The sequence below is a fragment of the Gymnoscopelus microlampas genome, assembly GCF_963454915.1.
Source record: "Gymnoscopelus microlampas genome assembly, chromosome: 6".
In the NCBI taxonomy this organism is placed as follows: Eukaryota; Metazoa; Chordata; class Actinopteri; order Myctophiformes; family Myctophidae; genus Gymnoscopelus; species Gymnoscopelus microlampas.
This window is the reverse complement of record NC_139943.1, coordinates 21,062,367-21,074,292: the sequence shown is the minus strand read 5'-3', so window position 1 is coordinate 21,074,292 and position 11,926 is coordinate 21,062,367. Positions and strand designations below refer to the sequence as shown.

The following is an 11,926-nucleotide window of genomic DNA, read 5'->3' as shown; positions in this document are numbered from 1 at the left end:
CTTAGTTACATGTCAGTGGGACACGCGTGCAAACAAGTTTAGCTCAGGCTTTATGCTTTGAACCGGTCACCTCAATAATGTGCCAAGAGGAAAGATCTTAACATCTATGCATGACAGCCATGCTGTATTTACAAAGGCTGCTCTGTGCATAACTGTCCCTTGGTTTCCAGAAGGTGGGACGACCGTTTCCCATAGCTTTGTTTTATTAGCTCAGCAACAGATTTGAACCAGAAATACATATGAAGTTTGTGGATCAAACCTGCTGCCTAGCCAATTAAACAAACCGATGGGAAACTTAACTGGAACAGTGAACAGTTTTGCCACTGTCTGGAAACCTGGGACAACAGTTATGCACAGAGCCCATTAGAAGATGGTAAAACTGAAATCAAATACTGTATATTCTACTGACAATGAGCCACACTGACCTACATACTTATTACTTAGTGACTTGATGCAAATAAATAGCTATTCAACAACCTAGCAGTAAACAGTTTGATCTATGAATGTATCTGCTCATAACTGGAACACATTTGAAAATTAATTCACGTTCAGAAGTGCTGCACCACCATCAAGCTAAAGTTGAAAAAGAACTGTGTAAAACAACTTGGTTATAACTACACAACAAATGAACACCTTTTGATTATTGTTCATAGACTTTCAATCATCTGGGGACCTTAGCGATGATCTAGCATTAAGGCAGACCATAATATATTTTCTATACATTTCCTGAGCACAATCAAGTACATTAAAGGTAGCTTTGCATGTCACACTGACATCTTTTTAAAGAGAAAAATACATAAAAGAAAAGAAAAAAATATTCATTTTATAACTCTTAAATTAACACTAATTTGCATTAGTGCTGTCAGTGCCAGGCCTTGTGCACCAACAAATCTTTATGCACACTTGGCTTTTAAACCCTTGGCATACCGTAAAACAAATCTACTCTCTGGCCCATGTTCTACATCTGGATTATACAGTACTTATAATATGGAGACTCTAATGACAGATGCCAATTATTAATATATATATATATAATTGTTGCTTTCTGGCACTGTGTTTTGGCCTATAGTGTAATCCCATTCAATCTGCTGCACCACATACGGGTAAAAAGATACCAATTATTCTCTGCCTGTATAGACAAATATTCCATAAATTAAACTCCACTCTAAAATCTAGCTTCCCTAGCTGGGAACCATGAGAAATGGGTAATATGATTGATATGAACAGTATCAGTATCAATGTAATTCTATGATCAACAGAATAAAATCTCAGGACAGATGAGCAGAAGACACCACTTTATAATACAATTTTGGAAATTGTAAAAGTGCAACTGTATACATTTCTTGCCTGATCAAAATCCCATTCCCATTCAAGACTTTATTCAGCCAAACTTCATCAGTTCCTATTTAACTTTTCCCAACTGGCCCCATCATTCATATGCTCAGAAATATGCATTAATATTGCTAGAAGACTATAGTTGCTACACCCTGATAGCTATAAATAATTAGTCTTCTCCTTTTTTTTGTAAGAGTAACTGCATTGACATGACATCTCTTATGTAGATTTAGTAGGCCATCAACCTCCATGCAGTGTCATGGGACAAAATTAGTGGCATTGAATCAAGAGATTATTAAAAGTGGAGTAATAATAATATAAGCTGATGAACTAAAGAGACAGACCTTGGTCTATCTGTACCTGTGCTTGACATTATGAATATCAGGATGAAGTTACAAAAGATACCAGAAACAGTCCAGAGGAAATTAGTGTCGGTCATGAAACAGCAGCGGACATAAAAGTGAATATTACACATAATTATGAATAACATCACCTCAAAGAGGTGTTTAGCCAAGACACTAAGTGCAATCAACCTTAACTGGCCCATTTTCTGGGAAGCAACTCGTATAACTTCATTTTTTTTAGATCTTGCCTATATAGATGAAACTAATAGACATGATTGTAGCAAAGAGCAGCATCTCCAACTCATGTTTGTACCAGCAGCCTGTGAAACAATTCAAGAAAAATAAAAGCAAGTCGGCTTTGTCCTATGATCTGCAATGCTCCTGCCTTAAACTAAGTTGCGTTAACACCAAGTTCAGTTGTGCATTGGTAACACTACCACAAGAAAAAACAGAGGTTGAAGTACAAGTTGACATCTAAACTATGTTAGACTTGACAGATTTCCTTCCTTTGATTTCAAACCTACAATTTAACAGAAAGATCAGAAGACATAACTAAAACACAGGAGATGTAGTCAGTCAAAACGGAATATTGCGTTGATTATGAGATCTAGTGGGAAAAAAACAAGCACTGCCACTTCGGAATTGGGATAGTTACCAAAGTGCATGGACTGAGTAAATACGGAATACCGTAGGTATTGTGGGAGGGTGAGTGGTGATAGAAAAATACATGGTAAAAAGCTGTGACTGAGACCCTGTGGATTGATTTGGTGCTTAAGTTACATTAAAGGCTAATATCCCCCCTACCCTCCCAAAAATAAAGCTATACCAGTGATCATCACAGTCAAAGGACTGAGGTTTATGACCCTCAACACCAAACAAAATATTATCAAATACAAGTTTATAGGGAAAGGGAGGGAAAAAAAACATTACTGCAAAAAAAATAACAAAAATAATGACATCCCTCTGAAATATGACATTTATACTTTTTTTTCAGCCACCTGGAAATGTTTCTTGTAGAGATCTTGAAATTTTCTGAAGGACTGCGCTGTTGTTTCCATTGTTGAAAAGATATGGAAAGGAAGTTGCATTCAAGCAGTCTACCCAGTGCTGGTGACGAATATACAGCTAGTACACAATCTTCATTCTTTTAGTCAAAAAGTAGCAACCAAAACTAATTTAATAACTTTTTAGCACAAGGAATTGCACCTTTCCATGGACTCTTCCTCCAGTTGTACTATGCAGACACTTTGTTGTCCTTCTGGAAAAAAATAAAAAAGACAAAAGAAACTTCTTCAAAAACTGAGCAGTAAATGTCTCCTATTAGTACCTACAGCAAAAACTACCAAGTTTTCAATAAACATATTGGCCAATTATTTTTTATGGACATTATTTTTATAACCTTTTTGTATTGATGCCATGTTTTTCATATAGCCAAAAGCTTGTATTTTTGCCCCAGCTTTTTGAGGTAAAAGTTAAAGGCACAATCCCCAAGTCCTGTGGTCATCTGAAGTATTACAATAACAGAATTTCTAAAAGCTGACAGTTTTTGTACACCTTCAATTCCATCATGATCATCAGATAAAAATTGTTATGCGCCGAAACGACACCTTGCACACGGAGTCTGACGCGTATTATTCTATTAGTTGTGAAAATTTCACAGAACGAAACAATACAGTCTGTCATCAAACAGTAAGGATCATTGTGTGGTCCTCTCACTTAAAAATATAATGTAAATATTCTGAAATCGCATAAAGACCAAGACGAGTTTCAATTGCTGACCAAGGAGCTGTATAATTATCTCAATTGTTTAAATGATTATTTCAATGCCGTATTTGATGCTTTGCTAGCAATACTGGTGCCATATTTCCATAAACCGATTGATCCTGAACAGCGGCTGGTAGAAGGGACACACGAACACACACTTTAAGAGTTAAATTGTGTCATTGCATTAGAAAAGTGTATGCACACTAGGCAAGGACCCTTCCTGAATCCACAGACAGGCTATTTTAAAGACGTAGTGAAATGAAAAATATTTCTTTCACATTTTTAGAGCATACCCACGGACATATCCATCATTAGATGCCAAACAAAACTTAAAAAAAAAACGTGTATTCTTGTCAAAAGTCCCTAAAACTCGATTTTTAATTACTTCCTGTAAACGCAAACGTACTGTGTGATGACATAGACCCTTATGAATATATATGAATCTTGATTTCATTAACCTGTTTTATTCCCATAGCTCACGCCTGATTTTAATTAGCCCACTCTTGGGCTGCTACGTTCTTTATCTAACACAAGATGACGGCCAGACAGTGCATTGCTAGTTTTAAACTTAAACAGTACAGTAGTGCCGCTAGAATTGCACCCCTCGATTATCGGTGTGGTTCCGGAGGGGTTGGCAAACATACAAACGGTTTATATCCTGCATATCCTTTTGTTGATTGCAAGAAAAATGATTACCCTATCCTGGCTGAAACCTCTACCACCTACGATCAGCCAATGGCGTGAGAGGATATTGAAAATGTATACTATGGAAAAAATGACTGCCATGCTCCAGATGAAGTACGATGTGTTTCTGAAAAGATGGGCCCCAGTTATAGGGTACTTAAATTTGCCTATATGAAAGTATATGTTACCATGTATGTGTTCTTATGTGTCATGATAATGTATGTGTTGTAACTAGTTATATTCTTCCAAGTGAATGTCCTGATATTTAAATCTGATTTAATTTGTAATCTGTAATCTGCCGAATTGTCCTGTTTGTCTTTCTTTTCTGTTGTGTTTTTTTTCTTTGTGTTTTCTTTATTTTATATATTTATTTATTTTTAGTTTATTTGGTTAAAAATGATTGTACAATGTGAATTATCTGCAGAAAAGCAAATAAACGCCTTTGTTCAAAAAAAATAAAAGAATTGCACCACCTCACTCTCTCTGCCTGCCTCAGCTGCGCTATGATCAGTGCAGTGTCCAGAGATCCCATAGCCTGAAGGGGATGGGACCGTACGGTATAGTAATTGCAATCGCTCCCCTGTTTCAACATCGGTAAACTTTCTTCAAGGTGTAAATTCTGCATTATTCCCAATATTAAGATTTGTAGATCAGAGCTTGCAAGGCCATCATCTTTCTAAAAATCTGATCAAATTTACCCTGTACTCTGGTAAGTCGGCAAACTCCCGGCCTCCCTGGCTGTTTCTGTATGCTCCCCTATAGCCACCGCCTCCATGGGGAGGTCCAAAGGACCCTCGGCTGTTAGAGCGACCTCTGCCCCCACGGAAGCCCATGCCACCACCACGCCCACGGTAACCACCGCGGCCTCGGTTCTGGCGTAAGGGGATGCCAAATGTCTCTGAGTTCATCCGCCTCTCCTCAGCCCAGGTCTGTCTCCGTTCCCTGCACGAAACAGTAATAGAGTGGATGGTCAGCTTTCAAACTATTTTGTCATCATAGGTGAAAACTTCTCAAAAGAAATTCTGGGGGGAATGGGGGGGGGGGGGGGGGGGGAGTAGAAAATCAATCTACAAGTTCATGACATCACATAATTTTCGCCACATGTCACGCTCATACCATGAACTATACATCAGGTGATTTAAGAAAATAAGCACCAAAGCCAAGTATCACTTGAAGTAAAAAAATATATATATATATATTATATATATATATATATATATATATATATATATATATATATATATATATATATATATATATATATATATATATAAAATAAATAATACACAGTGGCAAATACAATAATGACTGTAATTGGTAGATCCTTTTATCACATTTACCTTGGGAACACCAAGCCTCCAGATTTTTCATTCGCTTTCCTAATGAAAATAAAACAACAACAATAGTTATTTCATGGACATCAAGATTCAAATGGTGGCTGGTTCAATCACATGCAAGGACAAGGACTAACACTGCATGTATATGAACCAGCATGCTCCAATGACAAAACACTGTCACAGCACCCTGCAGCAGGTATTTACTTGCGGCTTTACTTGTCCTTGTACACAAGGTAGTAGACTACTGTAGCACTAGCAGTTAAGCACACTTATCTGACCCCTGCCATTATGTAATGCACCACCTAGTAATAATGTTGGTGCACTGTACCTTTGTTTGCTAGCTAGTATGATATTACATGACTTGGCATTCAAGTGTTTCTGATTCTGATTGTGGTACATTGTGGATGCTGTTGCACATTTTTTATCTGTAGGCCTATACCTGGTGTCATCACAAGAGATGTTGTCGAAGAATGACTTAGACTTGTCGTAGTAACAGTTGGGGCCTAACGGGTCTCCTTCATCAACGTTCCCTTCACTGTTCTGGGTCTCCACGCCCGAGTCTCCTTTATCCTCTCCATTCACCGCCTTCTCTGGCTTGTCACTCTTCTCATCTGGATGATGAAAGGTTTGATGTTTACTTGATTATCCCTTTGGGGAGCTTCTCTTTATCAGGTATAGCAGGTTGATCAAAATACACAAAAAGTAAAGAAAACGAGATCTGTGAATCCACAACGTGCTCGTACCATAATGCAAAAGGTAAAAACTGCCTCAATAATATATTTAGTTTGGTCTGCTCCAGTTATTCCCATAATATAGTAGCTACAAGGCATATTAGGGGACCACAGTTATTGTGCAGGATGGCCTGGAAAATGTTTCATATCGGTTTGGTTTGATTAAATAAATATACAAACAACTTCCAGAGAGAAAAAAGTAATGAAGTATTGCCATCATCAAAATTAAACTTTTGAGGCAAAAAAAACACTACAGTAATGCTGTTTTTCAAAGAACCATTTGTGAAAAAGTATTGAGAATATCCTGTTTTTCAGTGTTACTATGAACGTATTCTGTATGCTACCTTTCAGCTTCAGCTTGCTCTGAAACTCCCTGTCGATCTCCTCTTTGTTGAACTGGGCGTTTGCGCTCTCAAAGTCGAAGTCTTTCTCAAACTTCATGGGTCCATCGCGGCGCACATTGAAGCGTCCCCGGCCGCGGTGACCACCTCCTCGACTGCGCCGGTTTGTTGGGGCACCTGCAGCTGCTAAACAGGCACACCAACATAAAGTGTCAATTACTGCCATCTATGGTTGAGCGGATTTCATTCATTTAATTAGATATATTTAAGTAATACCAAATGACAAGAATGTTTCATATGCGCACAGGAAATAGTCAAACAAGTCATATTGTCTGTTAAAACACAAAAGCATACTTGCTGTGACAAAGATTTTCTTTTTCAATTGCCAACCAACATAATGCAAGTGTTCATGGCATGAAGTGTTGGTTATAAAACAGCCCAACACTCCCATTAAAGTCAGATGCAAAACAAACATGGAATGATGCTGTACGGTCACTAATCACAGTTACTAATCACCAACATTGATTAGCATGACAAGCATAACCTCCAAACGAAGAAATGGCTTATCATTCACCTTTATAGTCATTGACACGAACAGCATGTCATTCTGCACACGTATGCAAACAAACAAACAAATTAAAACAAAAAGGGGGTGTGAGGCTGAATGACTTTCAAAAAAAGAAAAACATGAGATATGGGCTCCATTGCCCAAAAGGGAACTGGAAAGGCATGCAGTCTTTATGGGCATAGAGCTCTTTGTGAAGATGGATTTCAGAGCAGTAGGAGGGTTGGCGGACGGAGGGGGCGGGGTTTAACCTGTGGAACGTTTAGAGGTATCCCTGCCTTCACCTCGTGCCTGCTCAGACTCGGGCTTGTGGACTTTCTGGGCATCTGTGCCTGTAATAGTAGAGTCCTTTAGTCTTCCAAAAATAAAAACACCTTGAACATTCAAGAGTGAGAACAGCCCTGTGCTGTATCGAGATGGGCCATTAGTCTCCTACCTTCTGCAGGAAAAGGCACAATGGTTTCAAATATGGAACCTCTGGAACAAAATGTTAAGCAATTATACAAACTGGCAGGTTTCTTTTCCAATGATTGCTGTTTTAGTGGCACAAAAACAAAACCACACATATTAGAGTATACACTGGGCTGGGCTCTCACCTGAGGCCCTAAAGATAGAGTGGGTAAACCCTGCAGGGGGAGCCCTATCTACAGCAGTGGTGTGATAGACGGAGGTGGGACGGAGCGCAGGCCAGCCCTGGCTGCTGCCGACACCCCTGACAGTCTCACCCCGCCTGGGCTCCATGCCATCCTGATGCTGACTCTTCTGACTTCCATGGCCGGCGGGGGCGGGGGCTGTACGGCCATGGGCGGGACTCCTGCGTCCCAGCCCGGGTGCAGGAGCAGTGGGGGCGGAAGATGGAGTCGACGGGGTGGCTTGTACTGCCTGCTCCAAGGTGGGGCTCTTCCTTAGGGCATCCAGGCTGGGGCTACTACGACCTGGAGCAAAAGACAACAGTTAAAGATGACTGGTCTTGACTACTGATAGATAACAGATGGCAATATTTATTTGACCACCATTGAAACCCAGATTGAGGTCAGGTTAGAAAATGCACATCACCTAATTAGGAGTTAAACTTTAGATTACAACAAGGCTCTGTACGGACTTCAAAGCCTAAAACGGACCGGAAGCCCATGGACACAAAAGGAGTAAATAACACCGAAAATGCAGATCATCAAGACAGTCATAATCATGCAGTTATAATCTTGTCATCAGGACACAGAATAGAAGTTATTGTAAGAAAACCAATTCACAAAAATATACCACTTTTTGAGATTTAACCAAAAATGTATATGTTATGGATGCAGTTATTACATTATTTATTAAGTTATTATGTTTTAAGCAAACGTGCATGTATGACAAGTTAATTACTGTAAATCAAATATTCAATGACTCAGGCAATCTTATTAATTCCAGACGGATTTCATGTTTTCTACTTTATCTGGCTTGTAATAAGTGTGTATCTTCTACTGTGAAATCAAAATATTCCTCAAAATGTCATCCTCATCAAAACAACAGTCACAGTAGAGGCACACGGGGGCAGCACCACACAGCGTGGTAAGAATTAGTCAAACAGATTCCGTGGATTTTCCTTTTCAAACCCTCTTTTTGTGGGTATTTTACCTTCGGTACCCAGAGATAGTGAGTCAGTGGGGAGAACAGAGCCAAATGCACTGCCCTGACACTGGGTTGCTGCTCTGCTTGTGTCACTCCCAAATGAGGGTACTGATCGTCCTGTATAGGAAGGAACAGCAGGCAGAGTATTGAGTGCAACAACACTCTTGGTTCCTTTTTTTGTCATTTTCCACATGGGCTTCACAATTAAAGTGTGTGTTCAAATTATTCCACAAAGTTGGCATATCTGTAATGCTTAGTGTTCAATGCTACAAACTTGCACCCCAAATAAATTAAGACCACGAGTCCTGATTAATAATAATTAAATATATTTAGTAAGTGTGTGTGTGTGTGTGTGTGTGTGTGTGTGTGTGTGTGTGTGTGTGTGTGTGTGTGTGTGTGTGTGTGTGTGTGTGTGTGTGTGTGTGTGTGTGTGTGTGTGTGTGTGTAGGGGGAAAGAGTCACCTCAGTGGTCTGTGCGCGCACTGAGATGAAGAATCAGTTCTTGTAGCATGCCCTATGTGGTCCATGAGCCACACAGTGACCCTGAACCTTTGGATAGCATGCTTGACTGGGCCCCTTCACAGCAAGCTCCTAGTTCAGAATGAATTTCACAGCTTTCTTTTCACACCGACAAAAAGTATGTTTGCATAAAAAGTATGTTTGCATGGCACAAGAGGAGGAAAAGCAATAGTTAACAGACTATTCAATCTTTAATTCTACTTAGCTTACTCCCTCTAACATTATGTGAACCGGAAAAGTTATTCTTACCGACACCAACGGCTCCAAACTGTGGGGAAACCAGAGGGCTGTTGCTGAATTGGCTGTACTGGGGAACTGGGACCCTGTTGAAGAGGCCATAGGAACCAGCAGACTGGAATGGGGTTGAGGCAGTGGAAGCAGCAGATGATGGAGCTGAGCCCATGGAAGACTGCAGAGAGTAACAGACCTTAACTCTAGCTTAAAACTTAATCTATAGGGTCAAGTACAACCGTGTCACTTGCCCACAACAACAACCTAGGATGGAGCACAAATTAGGCTTAATCTAGATAAATCGTTTGCTGTGGTTCTTGTCACTCTACCACTTTGTCAAGTAAGTTAATACACTGTGTCATTATTTAGCCATTATTTATTTTAATCACACGGGTATGAGATTGAGTTGAGGATGAATTTTACAATGCAAAAAAAAACACTTTGATTAAGTGTTTCGTTGATTGTTTACCTGGACAATGGCAGGGTCCTGGGGCAGAGAGCATGTTGGCTTAGGTGGCTCACACACAGTCAGGTCCTTGATGTCGCTTCCTCTGAAAATGATGTACTCAAAGATCTCATCTCTGGGCGGGATGGGTCTATCAGTGGGGCGATCCTCCGTGCCAAAAGAACGAACTAAAAGGAAGACACACACCATATTATATTTAACTTAAAAGCATTTGACTCCTTCTGCGCAACACCCAGGAATCATCAGGATTGTGTCGTGCTGCTGTGACTACAATGCTGGAAATTGCTTATCAATATGCATAAAGGAAATTCAAATAATTAACCACTTAAAACCTATATTCTTACTGAAACGGACCCTGTTACAACTGTACTTGCCAACAGCAAAACTCTTTGCCAAATATAGCCAATCTACAAGCTCACAACGTGTCAACGCGTTGTGAGCTACTGTAGTACATCTGCTCAGAATATGGATGTTGGGGTTCAAGAGGTTAAGCCCTCTCTAGCAGACCAGGTGTAACGTGTAGTAGTACTGTAATTGACGCCATGATTTACCACTCTTTCTGCCATCTTTGAGGACTTAACATTCAAAGCTGCTTGCTTACTTAGATAACATATGTAACTAGCCTGAAACTTCGCAGAAGTAGTGGTGTTACATTTCAGTTACATACAGTAATAAGTGTATTACAGTGTAATAATCAATGGACCCTTTTGGTGCATTTCAGACAGGTCGTTACGGTCCTAGCAAAGTTGCCAAGCTGACTCATGTTGCGTGACATACACACAGGTCAACATCATCCGTGATGTTAACCTGTGTGTAGCTTATGTTCTCTTCCAGAGTGTCAATGCATCAGCTGACATGATGATGGGACATCAGCAGACGAAGATATTTATCCTTCTTGACAGTTCCTATTAACCACAAATAAAGTTAAATAAATAACATGACTACTAGTAATGTTGACTAGGTAGCTGGTAGATACAACTTACTAACTGACATCGACAAGATAATAAAATAAAATAAAATACCAAACAACAGACTGGACAGGTCAGCGCCTGCTGGCCAACAAAACCCAATCAAGTTCTATTACTATATATGTTTATAAACAACATTGCACGAGTCTTTTCGCTCAACGAAATTACGTATTCCCCACAAAGATTACGTTATTTCCAACGTAATGACAACTAAACAAATAAGCGTCGGCATTTATTTCAGTAAAAAAAAAAAGCCATTAATTTCAGTTGTAAACACGTCATTGTTTTTGTCGGAACGAAAGACTCGACGAATGCTGCGCGCCGCCGCGTCGCGCAAGCGAAAGTGTCGCTTGTCACTTGTGCCAAAAAACAGAACAGTGCGATGCGTTGTTGTCAGCTTGCAGATCTGTTCTTTTTTGGCTTCTCTTTTTTTCTGCAAAGCGACAAACCGTCGTCGAACTGCGGAACGGGAGCCCCGTTCCGTAGTTCGACGGTGTCGCTTTTTCGTCAACAGCTCGCTGGCATCGTTACCTTTGGCGAGAGCGACGGTGGAGTTCTCTGTGTCAATGGTGTAGAGGATTCCCTCGTAGCGAATCTCGGCCTTGGAGATGAGGCTGATTTTGCTCCCCAGATAGGGCGTCCCTCCGCTCATTGTGCCTCCTTCTCTGGGCTCCACAGTCACACTGCTCCTCCGCTAGTTCGATGCCCCCCCTCCACTTTCTAACTGCGTGGTTAATCGCAGATGAAGCTATCCTCCACCCCCCCAACCTTCCTTGGATGTGTGCTTGTTGTTGTTCTCTAACTCGGCTACACAGCGCACGACCAACCACTACAATATGGCTACCTCATTTTCTCCATCGAACGGCTCTTCACGCGGGGGTTAATGGGAAATCATAATATCGCGCGTTTACACGCTGGGGTTGGAAAGTAGATCCGCGCCGGGTAGAAACGCTACGGTGTGGACCGTGCGCGCGCACACCGAGCCAAAATACTGGGGATCGATTCATTTTGCGGGTTTGCATCCGTC

At 40.5% G+C, this 11,926-nt stretch overlaps 1 protein-coding gene across 4 annotated transcripts; it reads right to left on the bottom strand.

The window, feature by feature from the left end:
- Positions 1-1,282: 1,282 nt before the first annotated feature.
- On the bottom strand, positions 1,283-11,727 carry lsm14aa (LSM14A mRNA processing body assembly factor a). Of its 4 annotated transcripts, none has more exons than XM_084060993.1 (10): positions 11,431-11,727; positions 9,935-10,098; positions 9,484-9,643; positions 8,722-8,832; positions 7,698-8,036; positions 6,524-6,722; positions 5,904-6,065; positions 5,468-5,506; positions 4,826-5,069; positions 1,283-2,937 (listed from the first exon to the last, which is right to left on the bottom strand). In XM_084060993.1, exons 1-10 carry the CDS (start codon positions 11,549-11,551, stop codon positions 2,914-2,916), a joined length of 1,563 nt encoding a protein of 520 aa, XP_083917119.1. In that variant the 5' UTR covers positions 11,552-11,727; the 3' UTR covers positions 1,283-2,913. The 4 variants fall into 4 exon arrangements, with proteins under 4 accessions (XP_083917119.1, XP_083917120.1, XP_083917121.1 ...); XM_084060994.1 differs by having other exon boundaries at positions 5,904-6,075; positions 6,540-6,722; XM_084060995.1 differs by lacking the exon at positions 8,722-8,832.
- Between the last annotated feature and the right edge of the window lie 199 nt (positions 11,728-11,926).

Coding starts and splice junctions, on each gene's coding strand:
- lsm14aa (XM_084060993.1), bottom strand. CDS start 11,551: ATGAGCGGAGGGACGCCCTATCTGGGGAGCAAAATCAGCCTCATCTCC. Junction 9,644..9,934: donor AGGACCCTGCCATTGTCCAG/GTAAACAATCAA, acceptor TACTCTCTGCAG/TCTTCCATGGGCTCAGCTCC. Junction 8,037..8,721: donor ACTATCTCTGGGTACCGAAG/GTAAAATACCCA, acceptor CTTTTGCTCCAG/GTCGTAGTAGCCCCAGCCTG.